Source organism: Schistocerca piceifrons, chromosome 8, assembly GCF_021461385.2.
Source record: "Schistocerca piceifrons isolate TAMUIC-IGC-003096 chromosome 8, iqSchPice1.1, whole genome shotgun sequence".
Taxonomy (NCBI): domain Eukaryota; kingdom Metazoa; phylum Arthropoda; class Insecta; order Orthoptera; family Acrididae; genus Schistocerca; species Schistocerca piceifrons.
In genome coordinates, this window is record NC_060145.1 from 200,962,919 (window position 1) to 200,986,526 (window position 23,608).

At 44.5% G+C, this 23,608-nt stretch overlaps 1 protein-coding gene across 1 annotated transcript in view; it reads right to left on the minus strand.

Moving 5' to 3' along the window:
- Positions 1–23,608, minus strand: part of LOC124711731 (protein vestigial) — a 521,042-nt gene that overhangs the window by 217,899 nt on the left and 279,535 nt on the right. The window contains exons 2-3 of the mRNA XM_047241940.1: positions 10,100–10,334; positions 5,603–5,878 (exon numbers count right to left, since the gene is read on the minus strand). Coding sequence (XP_047097896.1) covers positions 5,603–5,878; positions 10,100–10,334 — 511 coding nt within the window. The remainder of the gene's footprint in view (positions 1–5,602; positions 5,879–10,099; positions 10,335–23,608) is intronic.

A 23,608-nucleotide genomic window follows, 5' to 3' on the forward strand; every position in this document is an offset into this window, starting at 1 on the left:
CTTTCCTATCGCAGTTCTCACATGCTCGTTCCATTTCATATCGCTTTGCAGCTTTACTCCCAGATATTTGAGTATGTCAAGAAGGACACTAGTAATACTCTGCATTTTACACTTCTCGCGGCGTAATGAATAGTCCACAAAATTTCGGGCATGCAGCCGGGCAAATAAAATTTCCTCCACTGATATTTCGGCCGCGTATCGTCCGGCCATCCTCAGAGTGAGTCACATGACTGACGACAAGATGCCAAGCGCGGCCTTATAGGCTCCAACGCGGCGGTACCGCGCATACGAGGCACAGATGCTGGTCGGCTCACAATTTTAGACCAACAGTTGGTAACAGGTAGGTTTTTCCAATTAAAATACAGAACGTAGGTACGTTTGAACATTTTATTTCGTTTGTTCCAATGGGATACATGTACCTTTGTGAACTTATCATTTCTGGGAACGCATGCTGTTACAGCGTGATTACCTGTAAATACCACATTAATGCAATAAATGCTCAAAATGATGTCCGTCAACCTCGGTGCATGTGGCAATACGTGTAACGACATTCCTCTCAACAGCGAATGGTTCGCCTTCCGTAAAGTTCGCATATACATTGACAATGCGCTGACGCATGTTGTCAGGCGTTGTCGGTGGATCACGATAGCAAATATCCTTCAACTTTCCCCACAGAAAGAAATCCGGGAACGTCAGATCCGGTGAACGTGCTTCGATGACCAATTCACCTGTCATGAAATATGCTGTTCAATACCACTTCAATCGCACGCGAGCTATGTGCCAGACATCCATCATGTTGGAAGTACATCGCCATTCTGTCATGCAGTGAAACATCTTGTAGTAACATTTATAATGGCATCGATAAAATGAGGGGCCAATTATCCTTCCTCCCATAATGCCGCACAATACATTAACCCGCCAAGGTCGCTGATGATCCGCTTGTCGCAGCCATCGTGGATTTTCCGTTGCCCAATAGTGCATATTATGCCGGTTTACGTTACCGCTGTTGGTGAATGACGCTTCGTCGCTAAATAGAAAGCGTGCAAAAAAATCTGTCATCGTCCCGTAATTTCTCTTATGCCCAGTGGCAGAACTGTACACGACGTTCAAAGTCGTCGCCATGCAATTCCTGGTGCATAGAAATATGGTACGGGTGCAATCGATGTTGATGTAGCAGTCTCAACACCAAAGTTTTTGAGATTCCCGATTCTCGCGCAATTTGTCTGCTACTGATGTGCGGATTAACCGCGACAGCAACTAAAAAACTTACTTGGGCATCATCATTTGTTGCAGGTCGTGGTTGACGTTTCACATGTGGCTGAACACTTCCTGTTTCCTTAAATAACGTAACTATCCGGTGAACGGTCCGGACACTTGGATGATGTCGTCCAGGATACCGAGCAGCATACATAGCACACGCCCGTTGTGCGTTTTGATCACAATATCCATACATCAACACGATATCGACCTTTTCCGCAATTGGTAAACGGTCCATTTTAACACGGGTAATGTATCACGAAACAAATACCATCCGCACTGGCGGAATGTTACGTGATACCACCTATCTATACGTTTCTGACTATTACAGCGCCATTTATCACAAAGCGAAAAAGTGGTCCAACTACAACATTCATATTTCTTTACGCACTACACGAATATGTAATAAAAAATGGGGTCTCCTATTTAAAAAAAAAAAAAAAAAAAAAACAAACAAACGCAATTGATATCCGTCTGACCTATGGCAGCGACATCTAGCGGGCCAACCATAGCGCTATCTGGTTTCCTCCTTCAAGCTAGGCGAGTTTCGTTCATTGTTGTTTTTTCGTTTGATGCTTATTTCGTGAGATATTTGGCCCGGTCGCTATCAATGGACCACCCTGTATACCGGCAGCGCGAAACGGCTGCGCGGTTAGAGGCGCCCTGTCACGGATTGCGCGGCCCCTCCCGCCGGAGGTTCGAGTCCTTCTTCGGGCATGGTGGGTTTGTGTTGTTCTGAGGACAACTTAATTTAAGTAGTGTGTAAGTCTAGGGACCGATGACCTCAGCAGTTTGGCCCCTTAGGATTTCGCACACATTTGAACATTTTCTTATATCCTGCAACTGTTTTTGGCTGTCATCCTTTATCGTGAAGATTTTCTTATATATTGGAGTCATCTGCGTTTTTTTTTCCAGTCGCTTCAGACTTTGTGCTGGGGGAGGGATTCACGATAAACGCAAGCTCGGTAAGGGGTCAATGCCGTAGAGTACTCTTTGTAAAACCGAACTGAGATTCCATCCGGACGTGGTGATGTCTCTCTACGCCATGGATGTTTAGGCTTTGTCGGCTATACGGGAGTCTGTCCTATGTTCAAATGACGGTATGTTTGTACGATTCTTCTGTGTGAACGATTTCTTGAATGTGAAATTTAAAACCTCGGCTTTCGTTTTCCTGTCTTCAACTGCCGCAGCAGACTGGTCAACAAAGGACTGAACGGAAGCCTTAAATCCATAATTCATGGCAGTGAAGCGGAGTGTGTGTGGTAGTCAGCTGTAAACGATCAGTGGAGTAAGATGGGTCGAGATAGAGACGTCAGTGACAGTCTGTGGAGCAAACAACGTCGAAACCGACTGGAGGCGTGTCGTGTGGCATAATAATAGCGATGTTGCCCCTTGAAAAGGGGCGGTGTCGACTTCACCGATGTCCCAATCAGCCGTTTAAGTTGCAATTTGTGGAAAGTGTAGTTTCAGGCCGCAGGCGGTTGTTTGTTGTTTTGGGGGCGCTTTTAGCGCCTCGAGTTGAGCCACGCGGTTCTGGCTACCGTTAACATGAATCAAGATGTTTAATTCAATAACCTCGGTGACCCAACGCTGCTCTTTCTTCTACTCCTTCGTGACGACTATGCTGTGGACACTTCCCGCTAATTTTCTTGAACTTAATCGCTTAGAAAAATAACTAGGAGTAAGAAAAGTAGGTGACGTGAATCAATAACGACACCCCTAAATTGATGCTCCAACAGGATCTAATCGACAGTGAATGGCGTCAGTTGCGTATGGCGTGCCTGAAGGAGTTTGTTTATACTCTTTCTCACTGATTTGGGACCATTGTTATGGCAGAGACTATTTGCATGATTTAAGAGTTATGTCTGCAGGGGTAATTAATGCAGCAAATTTACATTGACAGATGGAGAAGAAATTGGTATGCATGCGACGGCAAAAAACGCCGTGCATTTTTTTTCGGGGCTCATACCTCGCATTCTGTTCATGATAGAAACGTAGGGAAAAGTGTTTTGGGTAGTCCTTCGGCTGAAATTTGAATATTTCACATCCCCAGCAGCTTAGACAGATGGAGGAAATTGGTTGGTTCTTTTTGCATTAGATGTTGTTTGCAGTGTGTTTTAAGGGGTTTATGGAGGCACAATTTACCTCTTGGGCGGGTCCTGAGAACACCCGAAAAAAAGCGTTTTTCATCATTTTTTTCACCATCAGCAGCGGATGTCTAAATAACTAACTGCAACAAATTTATCACATTTTTAACGATATATTCTCTAGGCTTTTATCTAGAGATGTCCGTTGTCAGCGCGGTGGTCTGTCACGCCAAGGGGCCCGGGTTTGATTCTTGGCTGGGTCGGAGATTTTCTCCGCTCAGGGACTGGGTGTTGTATTGTCCTCATTACTATTTCATCATCATCAGTGAAAGGCAACGGGAAACGACCACTGGAATCACTTCCCTAGACGCTCATGCGGTAGGCCTGTCTGACGAGGCTTCCCCCATGACAAGACCTGCCGTAAGGCAGAGCACAAAGTTAAGTTATTCTAGAAATACCATCTCGCTAATTTCAAAAATACTTATCCGTTACCGAGTAACACCGCACCAACATCGTTTTTGGGTAGCAAAGACGAGCCGCGAATTTCAAGACGGCTATGCACAGCAAATTGCTGAAATTTTTGCCATATATTTCTAAGATCCCGACATCGAAAACCTTTGAAAGTTTTCTTTTCCGTACGCGAGATGAGGGTCAAAATTACCTTATTTCTACACGTAAAATCCGGTGTGAGACGAAAACGTAGTTTATAAAGTGACGCACGAGAAACACGCTGTAGCCGGCCGCGGTGGTCTCGCGGTTCTAGGCGCGCAGTCCGGAACCGTGCGACTGCTACGGTCGCAGGTTCGAATCCTGCCTCGGGCATGGCTGTGTGTGATGTCCTTAGGTTAGTTAGGTTTAAGTAGTTCTAAGTTCTAGGGGACTGATGACCACAGCAGTTGAGTCCCATAGTGCTCAGAGCCATTTGAACCAAACACGCTGTAAAGTGTCTCCATTATCATCAGAAAGGTTCTGGGAACACCTTGTTTTAGCACTGAAGCGCATGCAAATTTTTTTTGCAAGTAAAAATCCTATCTGAGGTGTAAAATTAGTTTTTCGTCATTTCCATTTCCCATACGTAAACTATCAAAATTTTAGAGATGCATAAAGGTCTTTTCATATGACATGCTTTGCTGTAACAGGCAAAAGAAGGAAACGACCGGAAAAACACCTGAAGGTACTGAGGAAGGTAGAGTGAGGCAGCTGGTACCCCACTATTCAGTCTGGATCTTTTAAACAGGAGCATATTCGCCTTTTTTTGCACTGCAATAGGAGCATTTTGCTGCTCGTACTTGGATACCCGGAAATGGCGGCCAGTTGTCATAAGCATTTTTCAACACCATCTCCGTCTACTTATTGCCTGATTCGGGGAAGCGGACGAAACGGCGAGGCCATTGGTTCCATCGGATTAGGGAAGGATGGGGAAGGTAGTCGGCTGTGCCCTTCCAAAGCAACCATCCCGGCATTTGTCTGAAGCGATTTAGGGAAATCACGGAAAACCTAAATCAGTATGGCCGGACGCGGGTTTGGACCGTCGTTCTCCTGAATACGAGTCCAGTGCGCTAGCCACTGCGTCACCTATCCCGAGCCACCGTGTGTACAAAACGCGATAAACCAGAGTTGAGACGGCTGAGTTATGGAGTACCGTGCTTACGGTGCGATCGCCCAGAATGGCAAATCCGCATATGTACTAGGCCGTTGATTATACGTCGATATATCGATATTTATACCGGTACATATCGATATATATCGGCTTCCCGCATCCTCAGAGTAATGATATCGAAATGCTGATATCGAGTGTGTGATATTTTTATTGCATGTTGTTTTTTCGCACTTTTCGTCATATATTTTAATACGTGACGAAACCGAACGACGGAATCATCGGACAGCTTTTATTGTATCACTTACATGCACTTGCCATTGTTAGCAAAGCGGTTACCGCCAAATGTGAACGTACATTTTCTTCTTTTCAATTCTTGCTCTGTGGGGGAATTCTTGCTCTGTGGGGGATAAGCAGGCTGCTGGCTTGTTACGTACAGAATATCTAACAATAAATCTATATTTAAAAATACAGTCTAAAACAGGCAGCATATTTACAATATGCAGCCGACATTTTTATAAGCCTAAACGTCAATCTGGTCCATCGATATATCGATACTTCACCTCGATTAATCAGCAGTTGCTAAGGATGTATTCTTAAATATCGATATACCGGATTTCCGATATGTTTAAAAATACCAAGGGGCCTAGTGTTTACTCACCCATGTGGTTGGGCGAACCGCTAGCTTCGCGCAGGGAGCGGTTGAAGTGAGACTCGACGGCCAGTTTCGGCGTGGGCTCGGGGTAGCTGTTGAAGACGACGCAGTTGGCGCGCAGGTACTGTGCGCAGCGGCCGCTGCTGCCGGCCGAGGAGCCCGCGAAGCCGCCGCCGCCGTCCACGTCGTCGTCATCGTCGCCGTCCGCCACGCTGCTGCCGCCCCCGCCGCCGCCCACGCTGGACGGGCCAGCCGAAGCCGCGGGTGGCGGCACGCTGGGGGCTGCGAACACAATAGTCCTCTGCAGTCGCGGCACGAGACTACTCAGCCTGGGATGAACTGAGGCAGCCGACGTAGTGATCGGTGGTAATTTGTAATGCATTTAATAGGACATTCAGATCGTGCCATAAGCATCTGTGTAGACACCAGAAATAAGAGGAAGCGAAAAATTGTTAAAACGAAACGATTAAACAAACATTAGCAGATGAAATAATTGTCTACATGCGAGAGATTAAGAAAATAAAAACAGAAAATTGATTTTTAGCACATTTTTATTAGGTCGCTTTCTTGTCTGTCTGTTACTTCGGTACAAATTTTGCAACTGATTTCACATTAACTTGAAACTTTCAACACAGCTCGAAAGTCTATGACAATACAATATTAACTCGCTTTCGTGTCTGATGTTTGGAGGAGGGCGCTTTGTGAACCACTGCTAATTCCATCTTTTCCTGTTCCAGTTGTGAGTTTTTCACGGTAAGAGCGATTGCCTCTAAGCTTCCGCGTGAGTTCTAATCTCTCTTACTTCCTCCTTCACAGTAATTTCGCGAGATATTCGTAGGAGAAAGCGATAGAATGGCTGAGTCAGTGAATAATAGTTTACCCTCCCATGTTCTACATCTACATCTACATACATACTCCGTGAGCCACTGTATGGTGCACGGCGGAGGGTACCCTGTACCACTACTAGTGACTTCCTTCCTACTCCACTGGCATATGTCTCCGTATGAGCCCTAATTTCTCGTATCTTATCTCTGTGGTCAGGTCTCATTGATTTCATAGTTCGACACTTTACTTCGGAAGACGTCTCCCGCAGTGGGAGAGAAACTGCATCGGAAGATAAAAAACCTGAAATTTGCCGTATGTCTGTTGCAGTCTCATCAAAATGTTTGAAAAATTTCACAGACACGAGACTAAAAAACATAAAATAGCTATTTAAATAAAATCATTAATGCAACACGGTTTTAAAACGTACTAAAAGTATAAAATAATTTGGTATAGTCCCAGACAGATCATCCTGAAAACTTGGACTTATCAATTTTTATTAGCTATTACAATATTTCTAAAATTTAAAAGCAAAATCGTGAGGCACTTCTAATAGATAAACGATACATCAATAATTCACCTTTAGTCTCTAACAATTTTATTAAACTGTAAATGATATGAACCATTCTGTGATTTCATAGTTCACACTTTACTTTGCAAGACGTCTCCCGCAGTCGGAGAGAAACTTCATCGGAAGATAAAAAGGGAATGGGAAAGAAAGCAGACTGTAGAATTGGAGAAAATTGGAAAAACAAATGAGGCCATAGTTCCTCCCCTCTCTCAAGGACAAGTAGACAAAGCAATTAGCCGACTGAAGAACAATACAGCACCAGTGACGGATAATATAACATCAGAATTACTGAAAGCTGGAGGAACTAAGTCGCGGGTGTAAAAGATTTTGTGCCTTATTTGGAAAAAGGAAGAGCTGCTACAAGAATGGAATGTAGGGATAGTGTGTTTGATACACACGAAAGGACATATATTCAAATGCTGCAACTACAGAGACACAACACTCCTTAATAGTGCATATAAAGTATAGTCAAATATCTTGTGTAGTAGACAGTCATCCACAGCAGAAAACATTATTGGAAGGTATTAACGTGGATTCAGACCAGAAAGGCTAGCTGTGAATCAGATATTTACTCTCTGCCAAATAGCAGATAAGACCGTCGAATTTAATGTTGGTGCACAGAAGCCTTTCATTGATTTCAAATCTGCGTATGACACAATAAATCGCGCTAAATTTTATGAGGCAGTGTTGGAATTTCGGGTGCCTAAGAAGTCGGTGCGTTTGATGGAGGCTATCCAAAGGTATCCCCAGTGCAGTGTGCGAGAGCAGTCTAGGCTACCACCCCAGTTTCCCATACGATCTGGGCTAAGACAAGATGTTGGGCTTTCCGGCCTAATCTTTAATTTGGCACTGAAAATGTAGTATCTGCAAGGGGTATCCAGACAAGAGGTACTATTTGCTACATGTCCGTAAAACTGTTGGGATATGCAGATGATTTGGACCTAATGAGTAGAACATTTAGAGATCTACAAAGTGCCTTCTCAGCTCTGAACTGAGGACCGAGAAGATGGGCTTGAAAATTACTTTAGAAAAAAACAAATATATATAATGGCACAAATCAACCATTCAGCCCACAGCAACCCTTGATGGAATGACTTTTGAGCGAGTGGAATGTTTCACTTATTGAGGCGCAAAGGTAGAAGGAAATGGCAGCACTTCGACTGAAAGTATGGTCCGCATAAGTGCTTCTAACTGATGTCATTTTGGAATGTTGCGACATTTTAAATCCAAGTTTCTGTCACGAGAAATTTACATAAACGATCTGGTTGATGGTACTGACAGCGGCATTAGACTGTTTGCCGATGACGCTGTAGTCTACAGGAAAGTAGTGTCACATAGAAGTTGTGAAAAAAATCAATGAAGATTTGTAGAAAATAAATGCGTGGTGTAATGACTGGCAGTTATCTCTCAATATTAGTAAGTGTAACCTACTGCGTATAACAAGGCGAAAATCCCCATTAATCTACAAGTACAAAATAAATGCTCAGTCTTTGGAAGCGGTAACATCCGTCAAGTATCTGGGCGTGACTATTCGAAATGGACTCAAATGGAATGATCAGATTACACAAGTAACGGGCAAGGTGAACTCTAGAGTGCGGTTTATTGGTAGAATCCTGAAGCGATGCAGTCCTTCAACAAAGGAAATTGCTTACAATACGTTAGTTCGTCCAGTCTTAGAGAACTGTTCGTCTGTATGGGTCCCTTACCAGTTGGGTCTGATTTAAGAGACTGAGAAGGTCCAAAGAAGAGCGGCAAGATTCGTGACTGGTACATTTAGCTATCGCGAGAGCGTTACAAATCTCATAGAAAGTTTGAAGTGGGACACACTTGCAGAGAGACGACGCGCTAAACGTAAGGGGCTGCTCACTAAATTCCGAAATCTGATTTTCGCCGAGGATGTAGAGCATATATTATTACCACCAACTTTCGAATCGCGCAATGATCACCATTCAAAAATAAGGGAAATTAGAGCACTTACTGAGGCGTTCAGACAGTCGTCTTTCCTTCGCGAGATCCGCGAGTGGAACAGAGGGGGGAAAATATGACATTGGCGCGAATTGTGCCATCCGCCGCACAACGCTCGGTGACTAGCGGAGTATATATGTAGACGAAGAGATGATATATCATCTGGAATGTCAAAGCATGATGAAGACTTGTTAGACAGATTAAGGCAGAAAAATCTTCGCAATGCTACCACTGCTCCTGCCTCAGCAGCCAGATACACTTGTGACAATTGCGGCAACAGATGAGAGAGAGAGAGAGAGAGAGAGAGAGAGAGAGAGAGACAGAGAAAGAGAGAGAGGGAGAGAGAGAGAGAGAGAGAGAGAGAGACACTAAGTGCCAACTCTATAAAACGCTGATACGCCCAGTACTTACGTATGGTTCAGAAACATGGACGATTACAGTGTAGAGTGGTAGACTAAGATCACATGAAAGAAGTATATTGAGGATTTGGACCTATGTTTGGAAACTGGAGTCGGAGAAAGCGAACGAACGACGAGCTTTGTGACTACTTCAAGGAGGATGATGTGGTCAAGTTCATAAAGTTATGTAGGTTGAGACGGGATGAACATTTAATACGACTCGATGAGACAGGTTCTGCAAGGAAAGCCTGTTGCAGTGCAACTGGAGGAAGAAGAGCAAGAGGACGACCGAGGTTAAGATGGAGTGATGATGTTAGAGATGACGCTGCCCGAGTTGGCTGCCATAACTGGAGACCCAGAGAAGAATGGCGGAAAATTATCGAGGACGCCAAGTCTCATCCTGGGATGTAGTGCCAGTAAAAAAAAAAAAAAAAAAAAAAAAAAAAAAAAAAAAAAAAAAAAAAAGGGGGTCCCGTCTACCTTAATATGCGACGTTAATTTAAACTTGATACCTGTACCTGAGAAAAAGGCGTCTTAACAGACGGACAGACAGACAACAAAGTGATCCTATATGGGTTCCATTTTCGTCGACTGAGGTACGGAATCCTAAAAAGAAAAGGAATAGAAAGTAATGTGGGCTCACTGGAAAATTGACAATATTCGCTGTACTTTGTTTCTTAGGGTGCTCCTATTTTGTGATTTACGTTTGTTTCTTTCATTGGAACGAGCTGTGTAATGGTAAGTCACCTTCTCCAGCGTTGCTACTGTCCTCGTCCTTGTGGCGCAGCGCGGGCCCTGGAGGCGGTGGTGGCGGGGAGGCGGGGCTGCCCCCGGGCCCGCCGCCGCTGCTGACGGAGCCGCCGCTGCCGCCTCCGGCGTGGTGCGCGGCCGCCGCTGCCGAGAAGTGGTGCAGCTCCAGGGAGCCGTGGTGGGCTGCGTGGTGCGCCGCGTGGTGGTGCTCCAGCGACCTCTGCACGTTGAACTGCAACACCGACGGCCGCCAATGAGCAATCTGCCCGAGTTACCCACTTGCTCAGCTTTGACATTGATACCGGGTGGCTATGCACTACTGGCCATTAAAATTGATACACCACGAAGATGAAGTGCTACAGACGCGGAATTTAACCGACAAGAAGACGATGCTGTGATATGCAAATGATTAGCTTTTCAGAACATTCACACAAGGTTGGCGCCGGTGGCGACACCTACAACGTGCTGACATGAGGAAAGTTTCCAACCGAATTCTCATACACAAACAGCAATTGACCGGCGTTGCCTGGTGAAACGTATTGTGATGCTTCGTGTAAGGAGGAGAAATGCGTACCATCACGTTTCCGACTTTGATAAAGGTTGGATTGTAGCCTATCGCGATTGCGGTTTACCGTATCGCGACATTGCTGCTCGCGTTGGTCGAGATCCAATGACTGTTGGCAGAATATGGAATCGGTGGGTTCAGGAGGGTAATACGGAACGCCGTGCTGGATCCCAACGGCCTCGTATCACTTACAGTCGAGGTGACAGGCATCTTATCCGCATGGCTGTAACGGATCGTGCAGCCACGTCTCGATCCCTGAGTCAACAGATGGGAACGTTTGCAAGACAACAACCATCTGCACGAACATTTCGACGAAGTTTGCAGCAGCTTGGACTATGGACTCGGAGATCATGGCTGCGGTTACCCTTGACGCTGCATCACAGACAGGAGCGCCTGCGACGGTGTATTCAACGACGAACCTGGGTGCACGAATGGCAAAATGTCATTTTTTCGGATGAATGCAGGTTCTGTTTACAGCATCATGATGGTCGCATTCGTGTTTGGAGACGTCGCGGTGAGCGCACATTGGAAGCGTGTATTCATCATCGCCATACTGGCGTTATCACCCGGCGTGATGGTATGGGGTGCCATTGGTTACACGTCTCGGTCACCTCTTGTTCGCATTGACGCCACTTTGAACAGTGGACGTTACATTTCAGATGTCTTACGACCTGTGGCTCTACCCTTCATTCGATCCCTGCGAAACCCTACATTTCATCAGGATAATGCACGATCGCATGTTGTAGGTCCTGTACGGGCCTTTCTGGATACAGAAAATGTTCGACTGCTACCCTGGCCAGCACATTCTCCACATCTCTCACCAATTGAAAACGTCTGGTCAATGGTGGCCGAGCAAATGGCTCGTCACAATACACCAGTCACTGCTCCTGATGAACTGTGGTATCGTGTTGAAGCTGCATGGGCAGCTGTACCTGTACACGCCATCCAAGCTCTGTTTGACTCCATGCCCAGACGTATCAAGGCCGTTATTACGGCCAGAGTTGGTTATTCTGGGTACTGATTTCTCAGGATCTATGCACCCAAATTGCGTGAATATGCAATCATATGTCGATTCTAGTATAATATATTTGTCCAATGAATACCCGTTTATCATCTGCATTTCTTCTTGGTGTAGCAATTTTAATGGCCAGTAGTGTAGTTAATTTACGGCTGCTCACAGATGTGATAGCGAAAGTGATATGCTAATGTGTTAATGCGGAACCGATCAACGCTGAAAAAATAGTTCCAATTATGGCCACCAGGTGCAAATCTGGCGCTGTACACTGTATGACGGTATGACACCCACGCTGCCATTTGACAAGCTACAACTTGAGTTAACTGTGTGGTTATCGAGAAGAGAGACCGTGCACTTTTAGTGGTGCAGGGTAGCAATTACAGTACTGCACTAAGAGAGTATCGCCGAATGAAAGATCTGAGAAGAGGCCCGCTGCCGTCAATTTGTTTAAAGAAGACGATAATGAAATTCGAAGACAAGGATGAGCTTGGTGCGGCACCTGGAAGAGGAAAGCGGCCTATTCCAGTGGAAGGTAGTGACGAGGTTGCTGCTGCTGTTTACTGACCACGCGAAACACGCCCTAGATAGTGTTAATGCTCTTGCAGGGTCACGAGAATTTTCATCCCCTGGCCGACGGCACGGAAAAGTATCCGTAACAGATCCAAACGGTGCAGCAACTGAAACCACATGATCCGCAGAATGGTTCTGAACTTGCTCTTCTGTTTTTGGCATGGATCAAAGTTGATGACATATGGTCAGACAATTCTCTATGGAGTGACGAGACACATTTTTCACTACAGGGTGCAGTGAGCTCACGGAACCGCCGAATTCGCGGTTCTGTTAATCCGTGTGTTACGCACGAAAAGCCACTGCATTCGGAGCATGTGATTGTGTGGAATGGATTCACAAGCACATTTATTCCCGGTCCGTTCTTCTTTGATAAAATGCTCCCAGAGAGCCTCTCAAGTGGACCGTGACGTCAGCACGTTGTCGAGACCTTCTTGTACAGCAAGTGATTTCATATTTGGAAAAGCGCAGCTGGGTGGAAACCACAGTTTTCATGCACGATGGGGCAACACCTCATGTCGCTCGCCCAGTGAAAGACCTGCTTAATGCAGTCTTTCACGAACGTGTTATCTTCAGAGTTTTCCAGATGCACAGTCTGTAAGGTCAGCTGATATGAGTTCATGTAACTTTTGTCTCTTGGTATATCTAAAAGAACGCATTTACCAGAGACACGTTAACACGTTGTCCAGATTCCACCGAGCTGCGAGCAGCTGTTGATTAAGTCGTTTTGCGGATGCAGCATCTCGTCGACATCTCCAGTGCTCATGTTGTACAAATTGTGTATGCGGCTATTAATAATTAAATCAACACTAAGTTTTTCTCTCTTGTTTGACCTTTTCTGCCGACGTACCGATCTTACTCTATAACATATAGAAACGTTTCTATAGGTCGTTCTTACATTCACAGATTTCCAGCTGGTGGCCAAATAGGTTCCGCATTAAGGCATTAGAATATCTACCAAATTTCGCTCGTACACTATAGTTTCAGCTGCACTTTAATTATATCCACCCAGTATCACAGATTTCGCGTTACGTGGTCCTTATTGCACACATTTCCTAGATGCGACTGATGAGACACATGTTAGTTGTGCAGTGGTGATGGGCCCGTCATTTCTCCTCGAGCAATGTTTGAAAATTCATTTTCTAGACGCAAAGTGCTCTGGAATCGTAACACTTCTTTATAAGTGTTGGCCTCACATCTTATCAAATGACTTAATACATTAAACTGACCACAATAAAATAACGGGCACATTGAATTAAGGGCACTACAGCTTTATGAACGAAGAATGCATCAAACTCTTTGAAGGACACCGCGAAGTGTAAAATGCCAACTCAGGGTCTCAGGGTGCTGAAGGGAATAATCAATTAACAACATGCAAAGCCACGGGTCGCTGTTGAGGAGAAATCATTCTTTGTTATAGGGAGCCTTTGCAAACATTAATGCGTTATCGTTGGTTCATTCTAATGGTTGATAGGAACCGCATTCTGCTTTGGGTCGAAATGAAGTAAAATGGCCATAAACTCATACGACCAACGCTAGAAATGTAAATACTAGTACTGCCATAGCAAATACCTTATTCTATTGTTCCCTCAACTATTGAGCTAACCAATAATCAACGATCATTAATTACATAACTTTCCGTAAAATTCCATACACATGTGTTTATAGAAGTGCCTAAGACGAACTGAAGACAACGTAGGGAGCACGTTGGTCGTTTTCAGAAGCAGCATTGTAAACTTTGAACAAAATCTCGTAAATAAGATATCTCAATTACATCTGTTGTGGTTTTTTTTATTAACTTAACTCATTACTTCAAAGCCACGGCACCTGCGGAGAAAACCTTTACCGATAGGAAAATGCTTCATCTTTCCAATGTGACTGTAACACTGAGCATCAGACTATCAAACACATTGTAACAACCTGTAGCAGACGAGATTACCCTGGAAATCCACAAGATTTTTTGAAGTGATAGAGGCAGCCTTGAATGGACTGAAAATTTAGGTATTAATTCATATATTTCGTTCCTTAGACCTAATTCCATTTATTTTTTAAAATTATGTAATTCTTTAATGTTACTTGCAGTGCCGTTTGTATTGCCATACATTAAATAAATAAATAAATTTCTTTCAATTATTTCTAGAGTAATGACATGTTTTTAAAATTGTAAATTGTATCTAAAATTTTATAGAGTAATTTTATAGAGTAATGACATGTTTTTAAAATTGTAAATTGTATCTAAAATTTTATTCTTTAACGTATGCCGGTAGTTGCTTAACATTCTTTACTTGTAAACTTAGTGCACGTAACATGGGCAAACTTACCACTGTTTGCTTGCTGGGCAAGTTTGCGAAACTTTACTGTGAAATCTGTCAAAAATAGAAACTTAAAATGTCTAAATTGTTTCAGTTTATGATACTAAGATCTTAGATACTAAAGTATGACAATCTTATGAATCAATTTATGATTCAGCACAATATAAAATTAATTTTATTTTCGCCTTACTACATAGCACAAACAATGTTAAGACGGTCATTAAAATTTCTGGCATCACACTATCACGTAAATTGACGAAAACTATGGTGCGAGACACAACTTAAATTTGTTTACTTGCTTAAGCAATTATTAGGATTACATGATTAGGAACAACTTTTGAACAGCATTTTCGTTCAGGAAGGAATTCAAGATCTTTATCGGAGTCGTAGTGATCCGCATCATCCTCTGATTCGCGCAATTCGTCCCTGAAAAGCATATTCCTGGCACGAATACCGCAATTGTTACAACTTTTGGCAAACCGTGTTTTTGGCACTAACCACTATTTACATGCACACATCCTGGCAAAGTCGCAATTAGGGAAAATCCGATATTAGAGACAGAGCTGTCATTTCTGTTTATAGTGGAATTATCAACTAATATGAATAAAGCACATCACGTACCATGTTCTACGTGCAATAAGTCTGTTTCTCACTGATTGAATCTTACCACTGTTTACAGCTAAGATCTTCAGTTATCCCCATCTCAGTTTACGGCCACATTTAAAACTCGTGCGCTTTCTTTTTTTGCTTCACCTGCATGGCACTGGTGGCTTTCATTTCCGGAGAGTTTGATGTCAGGTTGTTGGAGCCTGTGACTGATTAGTGCGTGTAGAACTTAGTACCGTGCGTACGTTTTTAGTGGCGATGATTATGAGAAAGATGGAAAACTGTTAAATTATGTACCATCACATAGAGTATTCAGTTCTAATAGTCATCGAGGTGGCCGCTTGAAGTAAATGTCTCCAAGCAAAAAAGCGATCACGATCATCAACAACAGTGTTATATGTGCTGAATTCGCCACGCTTTATGAGATGATTTGGCTTGTAACTTTGTTTACTGAAAGTCGGATGAGCAGGACTTTAAGGCCAACTCCTCCGATTTATCTTTCACTTTCGGCCAAATGCTACCGATTACAATGGTCAGAGTTATATGCACTAATGTCCTTCCATACCTCTCCACTGTGTCTATTGAAGTGGTGTTACACTGTTGACAACAAACCTTTAGTTAAATGAGGCCAGGCAATTCTCTTGGTGCTATTTAAAAACAGTGGGTCCTGGGCAGTTATCGAGTTTCAAAGTCTCCTTTCTATTCATTTCTGTAATCATAAGTCATAACGCATTATTGCTCAAGTACTCATCTACAGCACACATACTGGTTTATTATGCTAAGGAACGAAAAGGGGAGGAGGGGTTTCCTGAGCACATTCCAAGGAAATTATATATTGGCCTCTAACGAATGACTGAATTCTAAAAGCAGGACATAGCTTCCACAATGGAACATCCTAGTGTGTATATCGTTACCAGTTTTCAGAGTTTGCTATGCAGTCGACACATATTACACTTTTCATAACGTTATTTGTTACCCGGCTTTTGAATAACGCACCATAAAGTGAATTATATTGCATGTACTCGTATTTTATTTTATGAAGACTGGACATATTTGCTGTCTGTGATCCTTATATATGCAAGATACGCTTATTTTATATCTGTCGATCACTGTTTCTATTTCAAAACGATCGGTTTCGGGCAATTTCGCCCATCTTCACATAAAGTTTCTCAGTTACAGCGTAACCAGTGTTAATAGAGGAATCATTTGAAACTTCGGTTAAGATTGGTCACGTTGTAGCTACGACATATGGCATGAACATGGGCGCCATTACCCGAAACGGAAGCAGCGATCGACAGACAGAAAGTAAGCCTATTTCATATTTAGCAACATGAAGTCACTTAGTTAAGCAAAATCGACGCTAGACGGCTAGCCGAAGCAGAAGAAACGACTGTCGGTGGATTTTCGTATTACCAGTTATTTCTCCTATTCATTCTCATCGTCATTCGAAAAATATATGTTGAAGCAATATTTTGTTTAGGCGAAAATCAACAGCATGTACAAGCTTCAAAAAATGTATTACACTTTGTTGTCTGTAATAATATTTATTTGCTACCGGTTTCTATTTAAACCAAGTTCGCGGGAGCTACGTAACACACAAAAGTAGACCAAATGTGACACTGAAATCCACAGACGAAACAGTAGCAACCATCTGCGGAAAATATTGCAGATGTTCCATACATCATATAAGCCTTGAGACAGAGTTGACAAGAAATACTTGACCTGCAACTATTATATCAGCACATACCATAAATCGGTTTCAACAAATGTGGCGAAACAAGAAGTTAACATGACGACTGAATGAAGCAGTCACACCAAGTGATGTATAAGCTGAAAGCAAAACAAGTCAAAAACCTTAAGAGTCATGAAAAAATAACATCCAAATGTAGATTTATACACGGAGATGACAAAAGACATGGAATACCTCCAAATGTCGTGTCTGATCTCCTTCTGACCGGCGCAGTGCAGCAACTCGATCGTCGTGGCATGGATTCTACAAGTCGTTGGAAGTTCCATGCAGAAATACTGACCCATGCTGCCTCTATAGCTATACGTAACTGTGAAAGTATTGTCGGTGTAGAATTTTATGCACGAAATGACTTCTCTGTTATGTCCCAAAAATGTTTGATGTCGGGCGATCTGGAGGCCAAACCATTCGCTCGAATTGTCCGAAATGATCTTCAAACCAATGCCAAAATGGCGCACTGGCCCGGTGAAATGGCGCACTGTCAGCCATAAAAATACCATCGTTGAAACTTCCTGGCAGATTAAAACTGTGTGCCCGACCGAGACTCGAATTCGGAACCTTTGCCTTTCGCGGGCAAGTGCTCTACCATCTGAGCTACCGAAGCACGACTCACGCCCGGTACTCACAGCTTTACTTCTGCCAGTATCTCGTCTCCTACCTTCCAAACTTTACAGAAGCTCTCCTGCGAACCTTGCAGAACTAGCACTCCTGAAAGAAAGGATATAGCGGAGACATGGCTTAGCCACAGCCTGAGGGATGTTTCCAGAATGAGATTTTCACTCTGCAGCGGAGTGTGCGCTGATATGAAACTTCCTGGCAGATTAAAACTGTGTGCCCGACCGAGACTCGAACTCGAGCTTCTGTAAAGTTTGGAAGGTAGGAGACGAGATACTGGCAGAAGCTGTGAGTACCGGGCGTGAGTCGTGCTTCGGTAGCTCAGATGGTAGAGCACTTGCCCGCGAAAGGCAAAGGTCCCGAGTTCGAGTCTCGTTCGGGCACACAGTATTAATCTGCCAGGAAGTTTCATATCAGCGCACACTCCGCTGCAGAGTGAAAATCTCATTCTGGAAACATCCCCCAGGCTGTGGCTAAGCCATGTCTCCGCTATATCCTTTCTTTCAGGAGTGCTAGTTCTGCAAGGTTCGCAAGAGAGCTTGTGTAAAGTTTGGAAGGTAGGAGACGAGATACTGGCAGAAGTAAAGCTGTGAGTACCGGGCGTGAATCGTGCTTCGGTAGCTCAGTTGGTAGAGCACTTGCCCGCGAAAGGCAAAGGTCCCGAGTTCGAGTCTCGGTCGGGCACACAGTTTTAATCTGCCAGGAAGTTTCATATCAGCGCACACTCCGCTGCAGAGTGAAAATCTCATTCTGAATACCATCGTTGTTTGGAAATATGAAGTACATGAATGACTGTGAATGGTCAATGATCAGTTCCGTTGGATCAGAGGACCCAGTCCATTGCATGTAAACACAGTCCACACCGTTATGGAGCCATCACTAGTTTGCACAGTCCCTTTTTGCAAACTTGGGTCCATGGCTTCGTGGTTCAAAATGGTTCAAATGGCTCTGAGCACTATGGGACTCAACATCTTAGGTCATAAGTCCCCTAGAACTTAGAACTACTTAAACCTAACTAACCTAAGAACATCACAGACACCCATGCCCGAGGCAGGATTCGAACCTGCGACCGTAGCGGTCCCGCGGTTTCGGACTGCAGCGCCAGAACCGCTAGACCACCGCGGCCGGCATGGCTTCGTGGAATCTGCGCCATGCCCTAACCCTACCGTCAGCTATTACCAGACTATGGTTTCGAGTCGTCTAGGATCGAACCGATGCGGCCAGGACCCCAGCAGAGGTGCTGGCAGGTGATTTCGTACTGTTAGCAAAGGCCCTCGCCTCGGTCAAACTCTAGCCCATTAAACCAAATTACGCGTCACTGTCGTAACGAATAAGTTCGCTGTACGTCCCACACTGATCTCCGCGTTTACTTCACGCAGTGTTGCTTGTCTCTTAGCACTCTACACAAACGCCGCTGCCCTCGGTGGTTAAATGAAGGCAGTCGGCCACAGAGTTGTCGATGTTTAGAGGTAATACCTGAAATCTGGTATTCACGGCACACTCTTGACACTGCGGATCTCAGAATATTGAATTCCCTAAAGATTTACGAAATGGAATGTCCCATGCATCTAGCTCCAACTGCCATTCTGTGTGCGAAGTACGTTAATTCACGTCGGGCGACCAGGATCACATCGGACACCTTTTCACATGCGTCACCTGAGTACAAATGACAGCTCCGCCAACGCAGTACATTTCGTTATCCCATGAGTTTTGTCATCTTAGTGTATGACTGTTTTTATCTTCAGTATGACTTTCTAAACCCCCAGTTACCCTCCGTTGCCAATCTCCAAACTCCATCTCCTTCACGCTCCTGAACCCCCATCAAAACGCCCCATTGCTCTAAAGGTCTGTAACAGTTTTATATGTCACTGTCCACAACCCCCGCCTCCCTTCCCTTTCTCAGCTTACCTTTCGTCAATAATTAGGTCTATATATGACGTAAAGAATGGAAGTGATATGGACATTTTCCTCTTATTAAATAAAATTTTGGTAACGACTCCATTAATAACTTTCATGTGTTTTAAAATACTAACTTCTGAATACGATCTATTTCAGGTAGATGTTACTCTAAATGCTCTACATTTATTTTGTATTTTTCCCAATTATGCTAAAAGTATGCTATCTTCCTACTATTTTTGTGTCCCGCTTCGATTTATCTAATGACGTTATTTTATATTCCACTTGTGATCATGGCCGAGCGGTTCTAGGCGCTTCAGTCTGGAACCGCGCAACCGCTACGGTCGCAAGTTCCAATCCTGCCTCGGGCATGGATGTGTGTGATGTCCTTAGGTTAGTTAGGTTTAAGTAGTTGTAAGTTCTAGAGGACTGATGACCTCAGATGTTAAGTCCCATAGTGCTCAGAGCCATTTGAACCATTTTTTGAACCACTTGTGGTCACACTGCAACACTTCTGGCTTTACAGCCATCATCTTCAGGTATAAGAAGCTCTTCTTAGAGCAGCTGAGAAGGCAGCAGTGGTAAGATTATGTAATGTGCTGTGATGTACCGATGACAGATGGTTTTTTTCGGTACGGGTTTCGCAAGAAACACCGCCTCGATTGTGGTCCTTCTCTGCGTGCGAAAGATGCACGCAAAAATTATAATCTTCTGTTATTAGTATTGGAAAAACTACACAGCGTATTTTCTTCGATTTCATATTAAAGCATCTCTCAATAGAGCGCTGTCATTCAATTATTTCAGAGGTACTGATAACCAGCAGAATAATAAACAACTGGTAAACGAAAAGGCAGACGAAGCACTTCGGAGATCTCCGGATGGCGCCACCTCACTTGGATGGCGGACGGAGTGTGCGGCCGTAAGATCACAGCTGGTTAGGCAGTCTCGGAGAACAGACATGTCTTCCACGACAAGTTAAGACTTAATTTGCAATGCCTAGTTTGTAAATCAGAGCTGGTTCGGCAGCCTCAAGGGACAGACATGTTGTCTGCCGCGGTCGATATCAGTTAACTCCTTATTAGCGAATATATGGTTATTTGTACATGTAATTGAGAACAGTGTGATAGTAATTACGGAAATACGCAGTTCATTACTTTGATGATGAATGAAGATTATTTGTGACTCTAAACTGCAATGTATTTCTGTAGTTTCTCGTGTTCTGCTCATAAAAAGCGAGTGGCGTCACGTATAAACAAATTAATTGAAAATTTACTTGTTTCTAAAATATTTGTTCCTCGCTAAGAGGTTCTTACAGCCCCCATGATAACGGATTGGCAACCTACGTGCTGTTTACTGCGCACGGGACAACAACTGGAGAAGACTGCAGAATGCTGAACGTTCATTAGAAGCCGCGCGGAGCGGCCGCGCGGTTTAGAGGCGCTATGCGCAGCCCCTCCCACTGGAGGTTGGGTTGTTTGGGGGGAGAGACCAGACTGCGAGGTCATCGGTCTCATCGGATTAGGGAAGGACGGGGAAGGAAGTCGGCCGTGCCCTTTCAAAGGAACCATCCCGGCATTTGTCTGCAGCGATTTAGGGAAATCACGGAAAACCTAAATCAGGATGGCCGGACGCGGGACCGCCAGATGTATGAGTCCTGCCTTGGACATGGGTATGCGCGTGTGTGTGTCTGTGTGTTGTTATTAGAATAAGTTATCGCGAAATAGGGGACATAGTGTCACAGACATGATACGTGAATTGGAGTGGCAATCATTAAAACAAAGGCGTTTTTCGTTGCGACGGGATCTTCTCATGAAATTTCAATCACCAGTTTTCTCCTCCGATTGCGAAAACATTCTGTTGGCACCCACCTACATAGGGAGAAATGATCATCACGATAAAATAAGAGAAATCAGGGCTCGCACGGAAAAAATTTAAGTGCTCGTTTTACCCGCGTGGCGTTCGAGAGTGGAACGGTAGAGGCACAACATGAAGGTTGTTCATTGAACCCTCTGCCAGGCACTTTATTGTGAATAGCAGAGTAATCACGTAGATGTAGATGTAGATGTAAGTAGTGTGTGAGTCTAGGGACCATTGACCTCAGCAGTTTGGAGCCTAAGGAATTCACACACATTTGAACATTTATTGGAACTTACGCATTCCACTCAGGGCAGTCGAAACAAATAGGCACCTCGCGTGTACTGCAATCTTAGTACAAAACAGATCAGCGACACGTCATCTGTGGCAACACGGAGGAGGTATGAAGGAACCACTCGACTGGTCGACGCCAGCCGCTGTGGCCGAGCGGTTCTAGGCGCTTCAGTCCGGAACCGCGCTGCTGCTACGGTCGCAGGTTCGAATCCTGTCTCGGGCATGGATGTGTGATGTCCTTAGGTTAGTTAGGTTTATGTAGTTCTGAGTTAGAGGGGACTGATGAACTCAGATGTTAAGCCCCATAGTGCTCGGAGCCATTTGAACCATTTGACTGGTCGACGTCGGAGCCAACGTCTTGTTGCACCAATAACCACCCCATCATATAAGTTCTGCTTGCCGTGGAGTGCACCCTTCATTAGCCCAAACAAATGGAAGTCGGAAGGTGCGAGATCCGAGCTGTAGCGTGGACGAGAAAGAACAGTCCAATGAAGCTTTGTGAGCTCCTCTTGGGTGCGCAGACTTGAGTGAGGCCTTGCGTTGTCTTGGAGACTGAGTAGTTGGTTTGCTTTTTTGTGGCGACGAACACGCTAAAGTTCAGTAGCACAGTAAACTTCAGAGTTGATCGTTGCACCATGAGGGAGGACATCAAATAGACCAACTTCAGAAGACCGTCGCCGTGACTGTAACGACTGGAGTGCTACTTTGAAATTTTTCTTCGGAGGAGAGGTAAATGGAAATGAGCGTTTGGCGTCATTGGCCGGGAGGCCCCTTATGGGGCAGGTCCGGCCGCCTTGATGCAGCTCTTATTACATTCGATGCCACATTGGGCGACCTGCACGCCGTATGGGGATGAAATGATGATGAAGACAACACAACACCCAGACCCTGAGCGGAGAAAATCCCTTACCCAGCTGGGAATCGAACCAGGGCCCGTAGGATGGCAGTCCGTCACGCTGACCACTCAGTTATCGGGACGGACGAGGAGAGGTGGTGTAGCGCCACTCCATGGATCGCCGTTTTGTTTCAGCTCCAAGTGATGAACCCACGTTTCATCGCCTGTGACGATTTTCGACGAAAAATTGTCACCATCAGCCTCGTAACGCGCAAGCAATTCCGCACACATGCTCCGTTTTTCTCTGTGGTCTTCCGTTAGACGGCGGGGAACCCAGCAGCCACACACCTTTGTGTAGTCAAACTGGTGGACGAGCCTGTCACCACTACTAATAGAGACATCCAGTTGTGCAGCGAGGAGCTTGATTACGTCCGTCGATTTCCTCGAATTGGAGTTTCCGCACGTTTCAACATTGCAAGAGTCACGGCTGCGTGTGGCCGGCCGGCACGAGAGAGATCGGACAGGTTTGCGCGACATTGTTGCGATGATGACATGCGCCTCGCCCAACGACTCACCGTGATTTTGTTCACTTCCAGGTCTCCGTAGACGTTCTGCAAGCGCGTATGAACATCTGCGATGCTGTTTTTCTGCTAAAAAGAAAATCAGTGACAACTCCCTTCTTGGAACGTACCTCTGCTACGGACGTAATTTCGGAGGCTACATATTGCGCCGCCACGCCGCCACCTACCGCAGCTTCTCGAAACTATGAAGGCTGAAAAGGGAACATTCGATAATGTCCCACAGCAAATTAATTTTTTCAGCAGAAATTGGCCGAGGAGAAGGTATGTCGCATTACTTATTGAACGCCTCTTGCATTTTAGACGGTGCAGTGTAATGCATTTCTTGAAGCATGTTGGAAGAATTAATACAGTGATTGGTACAGTAAATCTCTCCGTTGGTACTATTGTAGCGTCTGCCACTGGGTCTGAACGAACATTACTCTCGCTTTCGCTAAGCAAGCCCATGACTAATCGTGTTCTTGTGCTTCGAATAACATAATCTACTTTCTTCATTAAGAGTCAAATTTCGAGAAATATTTAAGAAGATGGAGAACGAAGGTTTTGTAAGCTATTTCTTTGGTAGACAAAATTAGCGTACTTAACATTTTTTCAATACATTTGCTATTGGTTTCTGCCTTTC